The 23971-nt window shown below is 37.7% G+C and overlaps 1 protein-coding gene across 7 annotated transcripts in view; it reads left to right on the top strand.

The window, feature by feature from the left end:
- KCNT2 (potassium sodium-activated channel subfamily T member 2) overlaps positions 1–23971 on the top strand; it is a 224771-nt gene that overhangs the window by 112204 nt on the left and 88596 nt on the right. For all 7 annotated transcript variants that reach the window (XM_019638150.1, XM_019638147.1, XM_019638146.1 and 4 more), the window contains exons 11-13: positions 1013–1149; positions 2699–2762; positions 9865–9973. In XM_019638150.1, coding sequence (XP_019493695.1) covers positions 1013–1149; positions 2699–2762; positions 9865–9973 — 310 coding nt within the window. The remainder of the gene's footprint in view (positions 1–1012; positions 1150–2698; positions 2763–9864; positions 9974–23971) is intronic.

Below are 23971 nucleotides of genomic sequence, written 5' to 3'. Positions count from 1 at the left end.
TGTATCAAGAGATTGGACAATCCTGAGGTCAGGACTGTACTGAGTATATCTAATTATATCTCCCTTGAACAAAGAGATTTGTTGCATGAATACTTTGGGGAACTTTTTAAATACTATTTTTTAAAAATATTTTAAAAACCTATTTTATAAACGATGCTTAAATTGTACAATATATTCATTTGTTTTCATGTAAATTAATTTGCATTTCTAAAGAAACTCCATATATATTTTTTTACTATTCATATTAAATAATTTCAGGTTTGCTCATTATAAAGAAAATGCATTTGGGGGAAAAGTTTGATCCTTTGTAATTTATTGTTATTATTCTAATATCAATACGGAGAATTCTTAAAACTAAAAATTCCCACCAGATATATTTTAGGGTGATAAGTGATAAATATTTACTAGATAATTTTAATCCATATAGATCAGTTGTTTTTAATCATTTTACATTTTCTCCAAAAGGACCATTATTTCAAAATATATTTATCTCAAACTCTTTACTTTGTCAATATTATCAATATTTTATGAGTCCTTATCCATTCAGATATTCATCAAAAATTTTTCAATATATTACTTCATATTACCAAAGGATATAAACCACCATCACTGTTTTTATTCTAAAAGCAATGATTTGAAGTATGAATTGATACTTAAGCACTTCTGCCTGCCATGCAACGTATATTTTAGAATAAGCCAAAAACTGAAAACTTCACAGACTGGAAATGTGTGCTGAGCATAAGCACTGATTACTTTCTCTTCAGGCATCAAATAAGATTGAAAAAGGTCAGGATGAATATTGATTTATGAGATTTTTATGTATCTCAGCTACGTTTATGATCGTGTTGTGTTATATATTTATGCCCAGGTTTTAAATGCAAACTTTTATTTATTAGAAAGCGTTCATTTCTATTTTATCATGTATCAAAATGGCCTGAGACACTCCATTTACCTACGTGGTGTATACCAGAGCATACTGTTTCTATCCCATCGCCCTCCTTGTTTTGAACAGGATTATTATGTGGTCATTTTGTGTCCTACTGAAATGGACGCGCAGGTTCGAAGGGTCCTGCAGATTCCAATGTGGTCACAACGTGTCATCTACCTTCAAGGTTCAGCCCTTAAGGATCAGGATCTGCTGAGAGCAAAGTAGGTCCCCCATTGCTTTCCATCATGCAGTGCTTCATGTCATTTCTCATTTCTAAATGGTAGCAACGTTCAGTGTTGCAAGATATGTTAGGCTATTTTTGAATAGGGTTCTGCCTTTGTCCCAGTGCTGGTCAAACTGAAAGATTTAAAACTATAAAATCAGTGTGTGTGCTTCTCTTTCTCAGTGCAGAGATGGAAAGCAGGCCATGTCCACACAGCACGGTGAGAGGGGTGGCCTGGCATAACCATCTCAAGCAGTCAGAGATGAGCTGAGCTCTCCAGAGTCACCCTCCAGTGCTCTTCAAATCTCTGAATACTGGGTTTCTTCCACAGATAAAATTCTTGGGCTAAACATGTAAAATGCCAAAGCACTTTGAGTCAGGGTTTACATTTTAAAGAGTCTGGGTTATGCACTGGGCGAAGCTGGACAGGGAAGAAGGCTGATAGAGAATAATGGTCCATTTGCAACATGGTGTTGGGGAGAGCTCTGTGGAGACCCTGGGCTGCCAGGAAGACGAACAAGTGGGTCCTGGAGCAAATTAAGTCTGAACATCATGGAGGCAAAATGCCAAAGCTGCAGTTGTGCTACTTCGGGACATCAGGAGAGGGCAGGGTTCTCTGGAAAAGACAAGAGTGCTGGGAAAACAGGAGGCAGCAGGAAAAGAGGAGACCAACTAGGAGATGGACGGACTCCATCAAAGAGGCCACAGGCTGAGTCTCCAGGAGCTGAGCAGGGCTGTGAGGACAGGACACTGGGGACGTCACTCATTCATGGGGTCTTCATCGTCAGAGCCGACTCAATGGCATGACACATGACACACACACAAACACACACACACACACACACACACACACGACAGATAACACCTGTGGGGCCTGGGGGCTGAAGGAATCAGAAAGGTGACAGGTTCTACTTAGTTGCTCTCTTCCTGTTGCACTGTGCCAGACAAATGGTCTTAAACATTTGTCACACGTCATGGGGGTTATTCCACACGAGCAGAGTGAGAGCATGGCTGGGAGGCCATGGATACCTAGGAGTCAGGGCATCTGCAAAATAGCACCTGTACTTCAGAAGCCAAAAGAGATTCTTAGCAGAGGTGGTTTTGCTCGATGTTTTCTGTTGATTTCAAAATTTTAGATGTATTTTCATATTTATCCTTGACTTGTAAGGATGTATGTATAACAAAACAGACAAGAGTTAAGTTTCTACGGCATCTCATCAACATTGTAAATAAATGACATTGAACGAAATGATGTTACTCAAGGACCTACTGTATATGAAAAAACATATCACCATTAAAGAGAATAAATTTGATTTTGTTTTTACTTCTGTCATTATAAACTGTTGAGTTCTAGAGGCAATTCAAAAATTATTTTGTTCACAGTCAAATACAGCCATGATCTCCTAGAAACCCAATTTGCACTTAAGCTTAAGGACCTCAGAGTTTACATGTAGTTTGTGTGCACGAAACTAAACATGGAAATTCTACTTTTCAGATAACGCATAGGTATTTCAGTGAGATTGTTTTGTTTTTCTGTCTGCATCTAGAATGGACGACGCTGAGGCCTGTTTTATTCTGAGCAGTCGTTGTGAAGTGGACAGGACATCCTCTGTAAGTGTCTAAAATCTTTTGCAGTCATTTTTTCTTACCACCTTAGAAGATTATAAAAATATTTATTATTTTTAATCTGCTAACATTAAATATTGGTGGCCTTAAAATTTTCCTAAAGAGAAGCAAATATCTGCAAACTATCTTTGCCGTAATACAAGACTAGTTGGATCACTGACAATGTCAACAAGAGCATTTTTGAAGCAGTTTCTACTAATCCTTGGGTTTTCTGTTGATTAAAATGAAATGAGTCCTACAGAGACAAACTAGACCATTTCCTCAACTCAGAAACAAGGCAGATGGATCAGGCAGCCTGCATTAGAATCAGCTGTTCTAAAACAACAGGCATTCGTGAAAATTCTATTCAGGATATATGGGGTGGGGATTGGAAATCTGTGTATTTTAAAAAGATCCCCAAATGATTTTGAAGCACATCCCAATTTGGTAACTTTTGGGGTATGTGATCTCTATGATGTATTTTTCTAGACCTAAAGTTCTATAAATGTATAATCAATTAAGTAGTAATTTATCATATTATAATTCCTATTTTTCAAATGCATGTTAATATTATAATTTTAAAGAAGGGCATTATTAATTTTATGTCGAGTAGGTACTGTTAACTCCTGTGTTTCTGAGCCAGCGAGTCCATCTCTAGCCAGGTCTCTGGTGCAGACAATTAAGAAGCTTGGTGGCTTCTGTAGTGACAGGGTAAGGGGCAAAATATGCATGGGTCTTTCAGTAACATGGCTTGCTCTTTCTGAAGCATCTGACAGGCATTCCTGTCACATTAGTTTAGGACTGACTCTAACTCCTGTGTTGTCCTCACTCTAATTTACCTGAACTTCCTATGCATCATGCCTTATATTTCTATCATTAAACTTATGTCATTGTCAACCTTTCACCCCTCAACTGGTCACTTTGTTTTAAAAATACTTGCAGTCCTCCAGCGTCTAAGATTTTGAGTTACTGAGTAAGCATTAAGAAGTAAACACATAACATCTTTTAGAGGACCCTTTGTAATGTGACTGTGGGAGCTTTCAGGTAACCCATGCATTCCCTCTCCTCCTGACACTCTACTAAATTGACAGGAAATAAATAAAAAGATTTCGCTCATAAGGACAAAAGAGGTGGTGGATGAGAACACTAATGCGAGTTTGAAAGCTCGAAAGCAGATGGATGAGTGGTAACTGACTTAACAGACAGAAGGAAATGAAAATTTAAGTTGATAGGAAACAAATCAGGAAAGACTGCTTTTTGCCATCGAACCTCAAAAGTCTCAGGAATTAGAGGCACCAGATGTCTCTGCAAGTAGGGTTATATGTAGGACTAAACATATGGATAGGGATTAAAAGTCTGTAACAGAAGCAAGGAGATTTTTTGAACCCCTCCACAAACCCATTGCCAGCCACTTGCCCCACCCCGGGAAAGGGGTTTACTGTTTGGAGAATTTGACCCAGGAATGTCCTTCACTTAGAACCACTAGGTACAGCTGAGCACTTGGGGAAAAGCACGGGGTTTAAGAGCAACCTGCCTCACTGAATGTGACGTTTCTCCCAAATGACTCAAACCCTAGCAGCCTAATCCACTGTTACAAAAATGGAGGAATTTTCTCTGGGGAAATGCTCTATCACAACACACACACACACACACACACACACACACACACACACACANACACACACACACACACACACACACACACACACACACACAATGAGAGACAGATGGATGGATGGATGGATAATTTCTGGAATTCCCCAGTATAACATCAAGGACTGATCACCCGACAGCAAAATCCATGTGAAAATAAGGTCTTCACATTCACGACGGTCTCAAATCCCTTTTGAGAGCTTCACTCCTACATATGTCTGGACCACGGGGATCACTAGACATTTAAGAAAATTCCTTACAAGGCATAAATGAACAAACAAATAAAAAGCAGACAGAAAAGAGGAACTTTGAGGAAATCCAAACAGAACCCTACAATTCTGGCATTGTCAGAGTTTAGGGGGTCTTGGACAGAGGGGCACGAAGAAGGACATGGGTCCTGGCAATTCAATGGCGTGCTGGGTCTTGACAGACGGGAAGGAGAAAGAAGGAAAATCAACGGTGTGCGTGGCACGAAGTGTACAGCGCATCTGCTGCTTTGGCCAAGACCGGATTGCGTGTCAACTGCTGTATATTTGTGTGGACAAGGTCTCGCAGAAGTATCTACAGTCCTTGGGGAAACAGAAGGACTTGATTACAAAATATTGGGTTGTCAGAAAAGTCATGACGTATTTTTTTCTCTGTTTTTCGTTGCAAAAATGCGTCATGACTTTTCCGACAACCCAATAGGATGACAGACTATTCCTAGCGGGCTCATATCTGGACACAAGCAGGCTACCATTGGTTTTTTTTTAAGCCATCTTTCTCCATATGTGGGCACAATGATCCAACTAAAGAAGATGTTTTTAGAGAAGAAAATATAGAACCCGGGAAAATGCTGCACTGTGCTAATTAGCTGTCTGTGTTAGTAGGGAAGATACCACATCGCTCATGTTAGCTTTTCCGTATCAGGAAGGGTCTGGCTCGGTGGTTGCTGCAAACAGTTTGCTTCAATAGTCCCCAAAATCCACTCTCCCCTCCTCCCCGCAGTGCTTGGCTTAAATCTATCAGGGGATTATATCCAAAATGATATTAAATGAATGTGACTCTGCTCTTTCATTCTTTCGTCAAAGGGTAATAAACACATCATTTTTTATCTTACAAAAAAATCTAGGCCATCTTGTTTTGTTTACATCTTTTTGTAATGACTATGAGGGCTTGGTCCAGACCAACTATTTCAGTTGCTTCTTTCCAAGTAAGTTGTTAGTTTGCGGAGGTGATCAAATGAAGAGCATAAATAATTCCTCCTTTGTGATTATCCAGTCCTGCCACAATTCAATCATTTCACATGCATGAAACCTTTCTTGTATCTTCATTTGGAGGAAAACAAACTGTTTAGAATTTTACCCTTAGAAGATTGAGTCCCTATTACTGTCATTTCCACTGGCTTTCAGGAGACAAGTATGTGGGTGTCTCAGGGGGGCCGGGGGCCTCAGAATCATGTATTCTTATCCCATGTGGCTAAGAGCTGTCTGGTCCCCCTAATTTTAATCAAGCTCACTCATGCAGATGATTGAATCACATGGAAAAATTACAGAGGACTCTTGGGAAACTCCTCCATCCTAAAGGTATTAGCAGTCAGTCCTTCCCAGGCTACATACTCTTCAACTTGGGCTGAAAAACAGTGTTGAAACCACTGTCACCCAGTGAGATGCAACACGTACATTCATTTTTTTTCCCAACACAATTCAGGAGCAAAACAAAAAGCGACCAAAAATATAAGCTCGGTTACAAACACTTAGAATTTTGTGGCTACGTGCACACCGCTCCCCGAAGACCCAGTGATCACTTTGGCTAGACTTTCTTTTTCGTTTCTGTGCTGCTTCCTGCCACCACCCGAAGTTTCAAAATCAGCTGTACATTAGAGGAATCTGTGACTATTCACAGCATCTTTTCTGATAGCTACACTTCTGTATTAATTACATTTGCTTTGTACATGTACTATTTTATCATATGTCGACCTATTATTGACATTTTCATATCAAGTTTACATGTCTTCATTCATTTCGCTGCGAATTTCCATGAGGCTGATTGACGTAATTCTTCGGGCCTGCCTTAGACCTGAACATAGTATTTCACACACGAAGTGCCCTTGTATAACACGATCACCATTTGTAACCGTTCATTTGCTCCGTAAATATTGACGGAGCGTTCTATACGGTCCACGCACGGATGTACCAGCTGCAGATAACATTTATGAACCAGCCATACCAATGTCTGTGTTCACGTGGAGCTGACCTCCTAGTAGCAGTGACACTTGATGATGCGCTAATTACAGAAGGAAAGGAATGGGATGTTAGACTGTGATGAGTGTTGGGAGAGAACAGCGGGAGGCAGGCATATGAATGGTAGGGAAGGTGGACCTTTTAGATTGAATTAGTAGTTTAAAACTTTGAAAGATCGACTTAAAATATAATGATGAAGCTCATGAATTATTAAGATAGAGAATACATCACACAACACCACGTACTTATTTCATTAGAATATTTTTTAAGGTACCCAGTACTTTAAACTTCTTTTCACCCCTCAAGTAATATTCATTCTTCTCCTCTTTCTTATTGAAAAAAAACACTTAGTATGTCAACTCTGAGGACCTGAGACCCTCTCACTCCCATATACAGTCCATCCCTAAGGCGAAGCCTGTTTTTTCCAGGAACACCGGCCCCCCTCCCCCCAGCAGAGACCCTTTTTGTTATTTTACTTGTTTGCCCTATTTTGTTCCGTTATCAATGGGGCTTCTCTCCTTCATGTTTTCCCCTTCTCCGCCAGGCCAAGTCCAATGTGGCTTTGAATTAGCAACATGTGGCTTTGAACACTTGACATGTGGCTAATGTGAGCTGAATTCATAACTTAAAATACTTTATTTAATTTAAGCAGCCACATGTAGCTAGTGGCTACTCTATGGACAGTGCCACTTTAGAACATCCTTTTGCTTCCTTTTTCAAAAAATGCGTTAGCTAACTGAGTGGCATATTTCTCTAGTAAATTGCTTTGATTTATTCATTTAATTAGAGAATAGTACTTGCATATGGGGTGACACTATGTAAAATTTCACGCTAATCATGATTTTTCACTCCCCTTCTCAGTCTTAGCGCCCTATTTTTTAACATTTTTGTTTTTTTAAAAAATATATCTCAGCGTTATTGAGCTCTTCCAACACACACCCACAGTCAAAACCCTTTTACCTTTACTGTTATATAAAAAAAGTAAAATCCTGGCCTTTCCATATGTGTGGTCACTGCAGTCATTCCTCTTTTACCAATCTTCCTAAATATGTTAAAATTATTATAAGCCCACATCATTTTCCATGGAAACCATTATTACAAACCCTCATCTGTGCTGCATTTCTGAAGGCTCTGGCCCTCCAGTGTTTTCTGCGAAAATTATTTTTAAGCTTGTCAAGAGACTCCCCTCTTAATCTCTGCCAGTTTTCTAAGTGCTGGTATTAGCACTGATTAAATAAGTATTGCTACTCTCTCTTATAGAAATAATGAAGATCTTTAAAAATAAGTCCTCAACACTGACCTATTTTGTAAGTTTAATTTTAAACTATGGATGGGACAATTTAACACACTCACCGTTTGATGAGTTTTGCTTTTCATACATTCATGCATTACTTAATGACGGAACACGTTCTGAGAAATGTGCAGTTAGGTGATTTCATGATTGTGCCAACATATTAGAGGCACCTCCACAAGCCTAGATGGTCCAGCCTACCCCATACTTGGGCCAAATAGTACAGCCTGTGCTCCTGGGCTGCAAACCTGCACAGTAGTTCCTGTACTGAATACTGTAGGCAACTGTAACACAATGGTATTTATGTATCTAAACATAGAAAAGGTACAATAAAAATACAGTATGAAAGATAGAAAACGGAACACCTGTACAGGGCTCTGAGCACGAACGGAGCCCGCAGGACCGGTGGGTGGAGAGTGGAGATGAAGGCTGGCACGTGACCGTCCACCACTGGAGGCCTTACAGACACTACACACTTAGGCTGCACTGAATTTATTAAAAACGTTTTCCTTTTTTCAATAATAAATTAAACCTTAGCTTACTCTAGTTTTTTTACTTTATTTACTTATTTTTTAAAGATTTTATTAGGGAATTGGGGGAAGGGGAACAGACAACTTGCTGTCCTTTTGTTCTTCAGTCTAGTTGTGGAGGACGTTGCTTCACTGGCCCAAGTTGGCACCATCATTGTGCTCTTCCTGGGCGAGGCAGATCAGTCGCCGGCTTCTGGACAGCCGTTCACAGAGGCTGCTGGCCGCTCACGCTGGCTGCTGGCTACACACGGTAGCCCATGGCAACCCACTGCCACAGGGGCTGCAGCCTACGCCGTCGCCGGCAACTCAAGGCAGCCCAGATCCAGGTTGAGCTGTTGTTCAGCATCTTAGCTGTAGAGGGCAGTGTCACTGGCCCTCATATGTGGGATCCGAACCGGGGCCCTCTGGCGTCCCAAGCCAGCTCTTAACCAATGCGCCACTCGGCTGGCCCCAAGTTTTTTTACTTTATAAACGTAAAAAAAATGTTTACTCTTTTATAAGAACACTTAGTTTAAAATCAAACACATTGTACAGTTACACAAAAATATTTTCTTGTATCCCTATTCTATAAACTTTTTTCTATTTTACAAATTTCGTATTTTTTACTTAAAATTTTTTTTGCTTAAAAATTGAGACACAAACACACACACTGGTCGAGGCCCACACGGGGTGAGGACCATCAGTGTCACTGTCTCCACCTCCAACTCTTCTCCTATGGGAAGGTCTTTGGGACAATGACATGCATTGGAGGTGTTCTTGTCCTGTGACGACACTGCCTTCTGCTGGAACCCCTCCTGAAGGGCCTGCCTGGGGCTCTTCCTGAGGACTCACCCTTTTCAGAAATATATCCATGGTGGTTTGCTTGGTTTCTTTTTTTTTTTCATGATAGATTTGCTTATAAGCAGAGAATGCACCATGAATATCTCTCTATTAATGAAAATCTTTCAGGGCTGGGTCCATGTTTTCCAACGTTATAAGGAGCTTGCTGAGGTCTGCAGAAGCTTCTGCTAAATCCTGTGCATTTTCTTGGGGGGGGGGAGGGTTCTTTTTTTTCTTCTGCAGTTTCCTTTTCTCTGGCCCCTCCTTCAGCTGTGCATTCCTGTTCCACTTCCAACAACTCATTAGTCATCTCAGGAACCACCCCTAGGAGCTGCCCAATGTCGTCCTCATCCACAGCCAGGTTCAAGTTGTCTGCCGTCTCCACCACAGCCCTGGTGATTTTTGCAACCTTTGCACAATGGCGCTATGATGCCTACAATGTCACTGGGTGATAGGAAATTTTCAGCTCCATTATAATCGGGACCACCGTCATATGTGTGGCCTGCTGTTGACCGAAATATTGTTATGCGGCACATGGCTGTATTATACATTTTCCCACTTATTTCATGATGTTTTGATTTTTATCATTGCAGGACCACCAAACAATTCTGAGAGCATGGGCTGTAAAAGATTTTGCTCCAAATTGCCCTTTGTATGTGCAGATATTAAAGCCTGAAAATAAATTCCATATCAAATTTGCTGGTAAGTTCAGTCTTGAATCAAATCCTTTGCATTTTCTCCAACTCCCACTGTGACTGTAAGAGCGCCATCTATGAAGTTAGTGGCAATTTATAGTCCTGTTCCTTAGGACAGGACGTTTCCTTTTTATCGTCTACTCATCATGAGGATTTATTCGCTTCACAATGTGACAAGTTAATGTTTTGGGATGAATCTTTACTTCTTTATGTAACTGGGTGATTTTAGCAACTGAAGGTACTGGGTAACTTATTAGGCCTAAATAGATTAGCAGTGGTAGTTTTGTGCACAATACAGGCACAGGTGTCAAATGTTGTATCTATTAATTTATACTTACATTTATACATAGATCGATAATACTTTGCTATAGATTAATACACAAATTTAGCATACAATGGAGTCATATAATACAGTATATTCAAGTATATTTAAATAGATTTAATTTGGGGGTAGGTTTTGAAAACCATTCTAGAGAAAGACACCTATGGGTTTTTCAATGGGGGCACTGCTTTTAAAATAATTATTCACATCAGATTATATTTTAAACTGTTAGGAACTTGAACATTAAATGGTATTTTACTTTTTACTTGAATGCTTCTGTAGGATCTAATTTTGATTCAGGCAATAATTTATCTACATTTTTTCCTGAAATATAACAGCCTTGTTTTTCTATATTATATTTCACCTGAATAGTCTAAAGCTTCAAAAGTCATTAAAATGTAAATCATTTTAACTATGTGTTAGCAAAATGTATTTTTTTCAGAAAATGTGTTCATATATCTTAAAATGTTCACCTTATGTGATATTTGAATGAGAAATTATAAACACTAAGATACTTTTAATGATAATAAGAAAATCATGAAATTATTGCTATTCAGTTTGCTCTGTCTTTTATCTTTGTGACTAATGACATCATTTTTTTCTATAAATGTGTAGCATCCAACTTAAATCAATGGCTCTCAACTTAGACTGCATTTTAGTATCTCTTTGGAAGATTTTTCTTATAAAGTACTAACTTAGGAGATTCTGATTTAAATCCTTAGAGCTGGTGCCAAGCTTCCATTTAAGCCTATTTCCTATCTTGAAAATCAAAAATAATAGATGATTTTGTGAAATTAAAGTACTCCATCTATTGCCTGTTATACATATAATTAGCATTCAGGAAATGCCAATATTTTTTAATCTAAAAAACCTTTGTAACTAAGCTGCCTTATTTTCATTATTATTTGACACAAGGAATATTTTTGCAAAATTTTCATCAGATTTGTTAATGACCTGCTCTGCTAAGATTTTTAGGAAGGCTAAGTCCTAATTATATGAATTTAGATTTCGCTGTCACCAGCTAAGATTTAACCTGGCAAAATAGTATTCTGAGCTGTATTTTCCTCTCCTGTTAAATGGCCATATAGATGATGTCTCTATCCTATTGGTCAGCATTAGCAGTAAGGGATAAACAAATAATGTCTGAAATATATTAGGTATTCAATAAATGGATATTGAATGTGGATCTTAAAACAATATGGAGATTGGGAAGACAATGTGTAATTCTGAATGTGTTATCGCTAAGATTCGTAACAGACTCCAGTTCCTTTGCCAGTCCCTGTAGCCATCCATTGATATACTCACAGCAGGCAGACCAAATGCACAGAAAGAGTCTAACTTTACAAACAAAAAGATTACAAAGACTATTTGCATTGAATCTTTTTCACATTCTTCTTTTGCCATTATTTTTTATCAACTCGTTGAAATGAATGGGGTATTTTAAAATTCTATCTCAGTATTTTATATCAGCATTTCTCATTTATGGCATCTGCTGAAATTTCTTTTAATAAAGTCTATTCTTGTATGGCTGAGGTTACAGCATCTCAGAGGAGCTCTTTTCATATTGTGAAAAAATGAAAGCACGCCAGTTTCACTGAAATGCCATGAAAACAGTTTAAGGTGATGGATGAGACTCTCAAGCCAATATAATATATTTATATCTCAGCATGAGGTTAAACAGATTATGGACTTTACCTTTCAAAAGGCAGTGAGTGTATCAAGCTGCCACTTAGGTCGTGTGGTAGATTTTTAACATAATGGTCTCCAGTGAGCCGTGCTCCCCGTGTGTGTGTGTGTGTGTGTGTGTGTGTGTGTGTGTGTGTGTGTGTGTCTCCCAGGGCGATGTGGCTTTGCAGCTTACTTCCTGAAGAGGTGGGATCTATTTCCCCGCTCCTTGAATATGGGTTGTCTTGTGACTGGCTTTGCCCACAGGATGTGAACACGTTCCATTGGAACATTCCCATGGAAAGGGAGACTCCTCCATCCCAGCCACCCCACCTCTCTAGCTCCCAACCCAAGCAATCATGGTCCCAAGAACCTAAGGACCCACAGGATTTCGAGAAGTAAAATGGTTAAATCACTAAGTTTTGGAGTAATTTGTGATGCAGCGATAGATAACTAATATTGTTTGTAATTGTATTATGAGTCGGTCCTTGTATACTCATGAGTATTAAATAGCATGGTTCTAATTATCATAAGATATAAAATGTTTTTATTTCCATGTATTTAAACTTCAAAATTTGACCTATTAGAAAGTAAAAACAATGCAGCACCTAGCAACTATCAGTCTATGGAGATCTACAATTCATACCCAATAAGGATCCTTTTCTCCTGAACAAAATGACTGTAGGCATTCATTAAATTATTGAATCATTACAGTATTATTTGAATGAATGATTGTATGAATTATTATGCTATTAATTATAATTAAAATAATCACCTATACTTTGATCAAATTCACAGGGGAAAAAAGTCCATATGGACATGATTCCAGCAATAGAAAGTATATGTTCCTACTCCTCTCACCAAGGTAAAAATAGTAAGCTTAGAGACAGACAGAAAGAACAAACTCTCCAGTAGAATAATAGTTATGAGAAGAGATTCCTGAATATTAACCTAAGCATATTACAAATTATAGTGAGTTTCAAGTCATGTAAAAATATACTTCACAGATAATTTGATTACTTTTTATCACCACAAATTTTTAGAAGAAAATAAGCTCAAATTGGCTCATAGAAAAACAAAGTATAGTTTCAGCAATTTGTCCTTTGTATAATAAATTTGCCAAAGTAGAGATTAATATTGCAAGTTCTAGAATGAGATCATCAGCCAAATCTCTGTTTTACTATATATTAACTGCATGACCTCAGACTTCTTAATCTCTTAAGCTTGAGTTCTTCAACATGTAAAATAAAGATAATAAGAGAAATGATGCCATACGGTTGTTATGATTAAAAAAAATACTCACAAGAACATCAGCCACTAGTGGTTGCTACCAATCAAATTGAAAATTATCATGAAACTTGAGGGCCTATTTTTTATCTTCTTAACAAATATGCATGATCTTTGTCTCCAGGAAAAGTAACTGAGGAATGTCTGTGATGTTTTAAAAAGAGCTTATTACAGACATTTAAAAAGCAAATAATTCTTAGCTTGCCCATATTTTCCAGAGAATAGAAAGTTGTCTCCCAAACTCATTTTAGTAGGCTAACTTAGCCTCGATGCAAAACTCATTAAGAATAGTATGAACAATGATAACTGGGGATCAATTTAACTGATTAACATAGTTTTAAAAATCACAGATTAGCAAAAAGAACAAAGTAATGTATTTAAAAATAACATGTCATGAAGCTGAAATTGTCCCCAAAATAGAAAATCACGTTCAAGGAAAAAATATAATTAATTCAATGCATACAAAAAAAAAAAGCACATTTGAGAGAGGGAATTTAGTATCTATTCTCAATTAAAGAAAAAGAAAAAGCACTGGAAAACTACAAGTGAGAATTTCTTAACCTAAGGCAAGTTATGTATACAATAACCTGGAGGAAAAAGGGTATTTAACGATCACATACTGAAAGTCTACCTTTAAGATTAGGGACAAACAAGGATCCTACCGAAGCCACTTGTACTCAACATTTCCTTGGGAACCCTAAGGAGTGCAGGAAGGCCACAAAAATAAATAAAAGGGATAAGCATTAGAATGTCAGAAACAAAATTGCCAATGTCCACAAATCATAAGATTCTCTACAAAAAAAATTGAAAATAATTTTCTGTTCTCCCTGTATACCTTTTCCTTAGGGGAGCTCATCCGCTTATCTGATTTCCAAAATTAAATCTCTTCCTCAGTATAACCATGAACTCCAGTCTCATATCTCTAACTGCCTAGTCAATATCTCCTGTTAGACTTTCAATAGCTATCTCCAAATTAAGATATCTGGAAATACTTGACTTTCCTTAAGCTTAAATCTGTTTCTCCCCCATTTTTCCCAGCACCATCTACTTAGAACTCAAGCTAAGAACCCATGAGTCAGTGTCCCACCATTTGCTTCCAATCTGTCAAGTCCTGTAGGTTCCCTGCCCTGTATATCCCAGGTTTATCCATTGACCCAGCCCTAGTCCACGGCATGGTTGCGTTCATACCCAGCCTCAAAGCACACGCTTTGCCTTTCTTCCTGCGGATTCCCAGGTGTCTCCATACACTTCCTGTTGCTCTTCACATAGCCCAGCACAGTGACTGCCATCCCTGTGTGACAGTAGGCAGCACTGACACATCTTCAGACCTCCCAGACCAGCCTAAACGCACTTGTCTGTTTCCAATATAGCGATGCCAACGTTCTTTTACAATGTCATTATTTTGAAGCGAATTCTTTCTGTTGGCTTACTTTTGTCAACCTCTGTAGATCAGAAGTTGAATGGTAATACTATATGTGAAATCTCTTTTCTAGTGAGAAATAATTTTACCAATATCCTTATATTTTTAAAGATGTGGCAATTGGTACTGTGACACAGGAAGAGGTGATGGCAGTGTTCCATAGCTATAGCTAATATAAAAATGTGGTTTTATAGCATCTTGTGTTCTCTGTCAATCGCTTGTGGGACCAGCAATTCTCGGAAAGCCTTTTCAAGGTCAAATGTTCTATGGGAAATCGCCTGGAAAAACAAGTGGGTCTCTACATTGTTGGGCGCTTCATAAATTGTCTCCCTTTAGTTCCAAAACTATGATGAAAAAAGGCAAAACATTATGGTAGTTCAGTTTTCAGACATGTTTGTGTAGCCTCAAATTTAATCAGAATAAAAACAAGCCTTTATCTCTTTCTCAACTCTACATTCCAAATCTCTCTCTGTCTCTCTCTCTCTCTCTCTCACACACACACACACACACACACACACACACACACACACACACACACACACACACACACACACACNTCTCTCTCTCTCTCTCTCACACACACACACACACACACACACACACACACACACACACACACACACATGCACACACACACACACACGCACACACAAGCGAAGAAGAAAAATACATACTTTACTAGGAAAGGAACTCTTTTATTGAAAAACCTTGAATGAACGCACTTAACAAATACACTGTGCTCTCCAATTAGATGAATCTAAAAGAAGTTTGCTGTTTCTCTCCTACCTAGTCAGATGAAATTACTCAGAAAATCCGTGGGAGATGAAGCCCTGCTACGTGAGTAAATTAATTGCTAAATTTAGGTTAACAGTCTATTCTCACTCGCCCCCCACCAAATAAAGTGTTATGTCATCTGTGAATATTCAATTTCCTTTGCTTTGTCAATGAATTTTCTTTCCACTATTGGGTCCTCTGAAAACCTCCCACTTCATTTTAACAGATGTAAGGAGACATAAAAATCAAATTGGGACATTTTCACCCATAAGTAGGAGGAAAGAATCTAAAAATCAATTTGCAAATGAGTTTGTGAATTTTCTATGAATTTTACTTTCCATGCTTTGATGACGGTATTTCATAAGTAACAGAAGATGGCTTCCAGTTCATGAATGAAAGGAAGAACCATACCTCAGTAGTAAAGTGTTGACTGAACAAAATACTTCCTACTTCACAACTAAAACATGCCTGGAAGAATGAATCATTATTCTAGAGTGGTAGGAGTTAGTTGTGGGAATTAAAAAAATTCAGTTGCGGTAAAATTTCAAAGGATAGGCAAAAGCAAATACTTTTTTTTAACAATATCATTGACAATATTGTATAAACGTATTTTTCTTACAGTAGAAAGTCATGGCTACCATTATAAACACAATGTTGTTTAAAATCCATGCACATGTACGATACATGCGTGTGCACACGCGCGCACACACACACACACACACACACACACATACACACAACACACACACACTTCTGGAAGAAACGATTAACTAAAAAATGGTCTTGTCTCAGTTTAGCTGCCATCTACTTTTATATGTAACACCAGACACTCTAATGCCTCACTTTTTCCTACCCGAAAAAGAGAGTGGAAAAATATCTCTAAGCAATATAAATATTGGAAATGATCTTAGCTGTTTCTACATAACATATGTGTGTGCAAGGCTTGACGTTCACCAAATGGTGAGGTGTGAGTTCTTCATGCGGAATAAGTCCTTCATTTCCCAGATAACACCCACACACATCGTTTTCAACTCCATCCTCACAACAACCTACTTAAGAACATAATGCTTTGAATTCCTATGTTTTAAAGTGAAAACGCCAAAACTTTGAAACTTCTCCAATTTTATTTTTTATTCAAGTATAGCTGATGTACAATATTATATTAGTGCCAGGTGTATAGCACAGTGATTCGACATTTATATACCTTACGATGTGATCACCACAGTGAGTCCAACAGCCACATGTCATGTCACCATACAAAGTTATTACAGGGTTGTTGACTATGTTCTCTGCGCTGTACATTCCATCCCTGTGACTTATTTATTTTATAACTTTACCTCTTATTCCCCTTCACCTTTTTCATGCCCCTCCCCTCTGGTGACCCCAGTTTGTTCTCTGTGTCTATGAGCCTGATATGTTTTGATTGCTCATTTGTTTAGTTTAGATTCCACATATAAACAAAATGATAAGTATTTGTGTTTGACTTACTTCGCTTGGCATAATACCCTCTGGGGCCATCCATGTTGTTGCAAATGGCAACATGTCATTCTTTTTTATGACACAGTAATATTCCATTGTATATATGTACCACTTCTTCTTTATCCATTCATCTATCTGTGGACACCTAGGTTGCTTCCATATCTTAGCTATTGTAAATAATGCTGCACTGAACACAGGGGTGCATATATCTTTTAGAAATAGTGTTTTCATTTTCTCCAAAAGGGGAATTGTTCGTTTGTATGGTAGTTCTATTCTTAATTTTCTGAGGAACCGTCACACTGATTTCCATAGTGAGTAGATCCATTTACAATCCCAGCAACAGTGCACGAGGATTCTCTTTGGTCCATGTCTTCCACAACACCTGTTATTTCTCATCTTTTTGATAACAGCCATTCTGACAGGTGTGAGGGGATATCTCATTGCAGTTTGAATTTGTATTCCTCTGATTATTAGTGATGTTTAGCATCTCTTCCTATCTCTATTGACTACCTGTATGTCTTTTTTGAAAATTCCCCAATTTTAGATGGAAATATTTACTCTTTCATTTGTTTTATTGTGTAGTTCATCAGAACCCACTTAACATAGAGTCATTTTCAAAAGCAGCCCAGTCTGGAGAGTCTTTAAATTGTTTTCTGTCTTTCCTCACTAGTATTTACTTTGTAAATCATCAAACATGCACAGTTCTAAAATTATACAATGAAAACCTGTATTCCTGCATTTACATTCAACAATCATTAACATTTTTTCACATTTGCTTAAACTTATCTGTGTACACCACACACACACACACACACACACACACACTCACACACACACACACACTCTTTCACTTCAGTAGGCTTTTCCTAAGAATGATAGTATGCTATATACCCATGACCACATTTTTGTACCTAAGAGCATCAGATAATTCCATGGGTCTGGTTCACATTCAAATGTTGTTCATTGTCCCCCTGTAGAATGTCTCCTAAGCCTGTATTTTAAATTCAGTTTTATATCAATATTTTATTTTTCCTTGAGTTTCTTTTTTTAAAAATTTTTATACTGAAATAAGCTTGGATTTACAGAAGAGTAGAGGTATAGACAGTACAGGGCACGCCCATTCACCCTTCACCTTGTAGCTTCCTGGAACGTTATGTTAACGTCTTCTATGGCCACGGTCCATTTAATCAAAACAAAAAAATTAACATTGGTGTGGATTATTTTTTAAGTGAAATATATTCTCGTCTTTTGCTCCTCCTAACGCAATATCAGTAACTTATTTGTTTTTCCTTTTGTAGCTTTAAAAAGTTTAATGTGTGGATCTATTAAATAGCCAAATCAGCTTTCCTTTGTGTTATCTTTGATACTTGATTAAATTGCCATCGAACATTAGGTATTTCAAGCCATTTTCTTGTGGACCACTTAAAATTAAATTAACTCAAAGCATCTCTATGTTTTTCTCCATTAATTTTCTTAAAGTTGTATATTTCTCAAAGACTCAATTTCATGGTTCTGTAAACTGGAGTAGCATATTTCTTCTCCAGTGCCAGGCATATTCTATCATATCCTAAACATATGACTTTCAGTCCGTAAAGTAGTTTCTTGAAATCAATTTTTTATAAAGAAGACCAAGTATAGCTACCCTCTGTCTCTCTCATTTATGCATTCAAAACATTTTTATTGAGTCCTACTGTGAGCAATTGGTTGTTCCAGTCACTGGTGCTATAATGATGAACACGATGGACTAGCTATCTGTTCTAATGGGAAACTTTCTCATTTTTGTTACCTCTCACCCTTTAATAACCAGGGAGCCTGTGTGCTGTTATGTTCTGACCAAGAACACCACTCCAGCTGAGTCTACACTTTCTACCTGGAGCCCCAGCTGTAACCTTACCACCCTCCTGCCCCACCCTTGCACCCTCCAAATAGATCAAAACTCATGATTCCATCTGTGTTCTAGCCTCACTAGATTTTGCTTGATGAATTTAGTTGATCTGCTGGACCTATTACAGACAGTTAAGGCTTTCATAATTTCATATAATATCTCCACCCCTGGAATAATTAATTACCTTTGCATCAAGAAGAGTCTCTTAAAATACAATTTTTAGTGGCAAAAGAAGGAGTTCCCAACAGTAGGGTAGTCAGAAAGTGGAGAAGGCAAATATTATATTGGGAGCTTCATAGGCTCTAACATTGCCTCAAAGCAGACTGTGTAGGAATGTCACAACTTCATATTGTACACACACAAGTGTGTGTGTGTGTGTGTGTGTGTGTGTGTGAGTGAGAGTGAGAAAGAGAGAGAGAGAGAGAGAGAGAGAGAGAGAAAGAGAGAGAGAGAGAGAGATTGATTGTGAATTAGGCTTTACTGAACAACTGGAATGTTGGAGAAGCAATGAGACACTCATAAAAGTTGTAGGTAAAGTTATAAAATTTGCTTTAGATAACAAAGTAACTTCAGGGCAGATGTACAGTGCAGTGGAGAGGACAAACAGGGCCTCATGGGGTGATTATTTAGGAAGCTATTGTAGCTGGTAAGTGAGGGATACTGAGAGATTCAACTAGAGAGACCATAACAGACATGAAGTGAGAGGAGAGACACGAGGCATTTCAGAGATTCTGTAGATTTAACAATCATATGACTGTGGAAACCAAAGAGTGGGGAGAAACCATTTCATTCTATCTTTGCAGCTCTCATTTATTTTTTGTGTGTCCTCTCATTTAATACCAATTCTATTACAGCAGTTAACTAATTGAAGTTTAATTGCTTCGATGTTCATTTCACTCTAGAATATTAGTTTCTTAAGCGCTTTATATCTCCAATGATAAGCATGGTGCTAGACTCAAGAGTGTCTTGTCACTATAGTAACGATTTAAAAACTGAACATGTCCAGTAAGAATGTTAGAAAGTACTGCTGTTATTCAGAAAAATAAAAATATGCAAAAACATATGAAACAGCTTTCAAGTATACAAGTAATGCTCCATCATGATGAGGTAAGCAAGTGAAGCGACAGAAGTAACAGGGAAAAAGAGTGCCAGAAATCTAAATACAGATCCCGGTAATGTTTTCTCCATCCACTTTGTCCAGCAGACTGTCATATTAAAATGGACGTTAGAATGCCATTGTGCAGCTAATGTTGGGAACCGCTTGAAAGGGAGCATAGGTCTGAGTGTATTTTTTGTGTGAGTGGTTCAAGGATGCATATGCAGAAATCCAAAAAGGATGGAGACATCAGGTGACATCTGTTTACACAATCACGTGAAGGTTTCATGGGGAAATAATATGATCTGCATAGAGCAGTAACATACAAGAACACCCATTACCATTTGATTGATTACAGGAATAAATGTGGAAAGAAGCAAAATGTCATGGCATACGGTCACAGATCCATGAGATGTGGTGTGTGTATGAGATTTATTATTATCCAAATGGATTATTAGAAATTATAGGTCAATACAAATTAAATAAACAATATATGAAATTCCTTAAGGGAAAGCAAGAATTATATTCAGGATATGAATGTACAAAATTATATTTATTTTCCTACAGAAACATGTAATACTAGCTAGAAGGTGACTTTCTCGATGACGGTAGATTTTAATTTATTTATAGATTTTTACATTTTCCCAGAAACTCCAAGTTATTAAGTACAATTAATGCCATGAAAAAGAATTGTGAGTTGTTCTCTCTAAGCAGGGATCATGTTATTCACTTAATCATGACTAGGGGTTATGTGCGTTAGACTATAGTAATTTATTTATGTGAATTTAAATATTATTTTGTTGGTAAAAGATAAATACTTATGACTCTATAAATATGTGTAAGTGTCATAATGTTACTTTCTATAACCCATGATCAATTCTCATTTATTATCTCAATATAACAAAAACTTTCATTGGTGCCAAGTTCTTATTTAAGCCATCAAACCATTTTGTGTGATAAATCATAGGAACTAAAATTGATGAGTCAGCCAACAGCTACTTCCTTCTGGAAAACGTTAACTCAGCTTCCAAAAAGGAATGAAAAATAAAGCAATTTAAGAGGGGGCAGCTATTTTTAAAAATCACCACGGTAAATGTAATTAGCTGAGATCACTTATTTCCAACAGATTTTGGAAGTTTATGTGTTTTAAAATAAGAATATGAAACCTATAAAATGTGCAAATTGCAGGAGGTTAGTAATTTTTATGAAATCAGTTTCTCCTTGGATTGTTTATGGAGTATTCTTTGTTTTTCAGCTTACTAAGACTCAGTTTCATCTAGAAATAAAATAAAAAAATTAAAAACTAAATTATCATAAAAGAGGTTTTGAGAACTGGTGTGATAATAGCCTTAAAATGATTATCTAATGGAATTTCTAGGTTAAATGGTATGCGTACTTGAATGGTTTTTAATAAGACACCCTACCAATGTGGTCTCCAGAAATGTATAAATTAGCTTTGCAGAAGTGGGCATTATTCCTTTTAACTTTTGCCCCTTAGCTGAATGAAGAATAATAGAAGAACTATATTATTATTGTTGTTGTTGTTTTACTGACAGGGGCAGCTGAAATTCATATAGTACTTACTATGTGCAAGGACTAATTTCTAGCATTTTTTATAGGTTAACTCAGTGTTTATCGCAGCCTTAGAAGGTAGTATGTTAGCTATCTGTTGCTGTGTATTATTTATACCACAGAATTTTATACCAAATTCTGTGGTATAAATAATAGACAGTTCTTATCTCATAGCTTCTGTGCCTCAGGCATTCGGAAGAAATAATGATTAAGATGTTTGTGATGCCGTGGAGGGGTCAGCTGGCGCGTCAGTTATCTGAAGGGTCTGTCTCGAAGGTGGTACACCCTTCCCTCGCATGGTTGTCAAGTGAGTGCTGGCTGTCGGCAGGAAGCCTCCTTATTTACTTCAAGGCCTTTTCCTTAGAGCTGCTGGTGTGCCCTTGCAATGTGGCAGCTGGCTTCCCCTGACCAGCTGATCCAAGGGAGCAAGGCGGAAGCCCAGTGTTTTTGGTGACACAGCACCGGCAGTCACAGTTTGTCATTTCCGAAATATCTTACTGGTTACACAGAGGAGCCCTCTTCCGTGTAGGTGGGACTACATGGGATATGAGAATTACTAGTGGCGGTCGGGGAGGCTGGCTACCACAGGCAGGTTCTATTATTATTCCCAGTAGACAGATGGGAAGCCGAGACACAAGGTATTAAGTAAAATGCTGATGGTGCCATACTAAGTGGCAGAGCCAGGATTTTTTTTTTTAAGATTTTATTGGGGAATTGGGGGGAGGGGAACAGCATTGAGGAATTGGGGAAGGGGAATAGACAAGTTGCTGTCCTTTTGTTCTTCAGTCTAGTTGTGGAGGACGTCGCTTCACTGGCCCATGTTGGTATCATTGTGCTCTTCCCGGGTGAGGCAGTTTCTCGCTGGCCATTGGACGGCCGCTCACGGCAGCTCATGGCAGCTCACAGCAGCCCAGCTCCAGGTAGAGCTGTTGTTCACCATCTTAGCTGTAGAGGGCAGTGTCACTGGCCCTCATGTGAGATCCGAACCAGGGCCCTGCTGCTCAGAGCTGGCGTCCCAAGCCAGCTCTTAACCAACGCACCACACGGCCGGCCCCAGGATTTTTATCTCCATAAAAATTTAAATGTCCTCCTACTTGTCTGATTTTATGTTTTCAAATTACGTGAACACTTTCTTCACCTTCAATTAACATAGTCTTCGTTACCCTTAAAACCTTTGTTTAAACATCGGTTCCTTGGCTGTGCTTTTCTTGTTACCCCCAGGGCAGGAAAGGTATCCTTTTGTGTCTGAATTTATTTCCTTTATAACATTTATTACAGTATATTTGCTCCTGATAAATCTCCTACAGATCTTTCAAAATCCCTTTGAATCAGTGACACAAATCATTTCAGTCCAGCCACACTCTGAGGGTGTCTGTCATTGAAAAGTAACAAAATTGATTTCAAGGTCAAGCTTGGCTACATTCCTCCCAAACCTCCTAATTAAATGATGGGTGTTTGGGGAACATGGTGGTTGTATTTTTTCAGGCATCGGTTCAATTTAGTGACTTTGCGCAATATGACCAAGTAGTAACCTTCTGAGTGGCTGCAGAAGAGAGGAAGCCACTAGAATAGATCACTCATTTTACTGTGCTTGGTTAATCAGTTTTAGAATTATATTGCTTTTGTAGCGTTCTTTATAAGCAGTTTGAATTTTTATAATGGATTTAGGCAATTTAATTCTGAGTATCTGATTGTTTTACCTGAAAACTGTTTAAAACATTATACATCATCAAGGCTTAATTATATGTATATATAAAATCACTGAGGTTTAATAATATATACATACACACATACACATATAGGTATCTTTTAGCATAAAAGCTGAAATATTGTTTGTTATATTACTATTAAGATGATTCAATAATTATATCATAATTGTAATGACGTCAATAACTACCATAAATTAGTGAGGAAAGAATACTTTTGGTTAGAACCTACAAAATTAGACTTCTGAGGAAAACAATTTTTCATAAAATATTGAGTGCTGTTTTTCTAACATCCTTAAAAGGAATGAAGATAAATAAAATTAAAACTGTTTTGCTCTAGAATTCAGGAAAAAATTCCTTTTTGATCATTTAATTAGTATGACACATTTGAAAAACATGACAGCATGAAAAAAATATAAGGATTCAAGCAATTAGATAAACACAGAAATGCTTTTTATACTCAATTTTCTTGAAATGAAATAAATCTGTTTTCTAGAATACTGCCAATCTCAAACTGGGTTGAATGTCTATACATTTAATAAGCATTCTTATATTTAGAACTTGTCAAACTAAACGACTTTTAAAGGCTTACTTAAAACTATTCTTAGCCATTTAGTGGATGAATGGCTCACAGTCCTAGATTTGGCAAGTCTCTGATGTGTGTGCATGCATACGTGTGTACACACACACACACACACACACACACACACACACACACTTCACTGATTGGTATTTTATTGATTAAAGCAACAGGATCAAAACAAAAGTCAATAATTACAGATTGTCTTTTCCTCTAAGA

This window comes from Hipposideros armiger, unplaced genomic scaffold, assembly GCF_001890085.2.
Source record: "Hipposideros armiger isolate ML-2016 unplaced genomic scaffold, ASM189008v1 scaffold_37, whole genome shotgun sequence".
NCBI classification, from domain to species: Eukaryota; Metazoa; Chordata; class Mammalia; order Chiroptera; family Hipposideridae; genus Hipposideros; species Hipposideros armiger.
The sequence above is the reverse complement of the archived record's forward strand: the minus strand, read 5'-3'. Positions and strand labels throughout refer to the sequence as shown.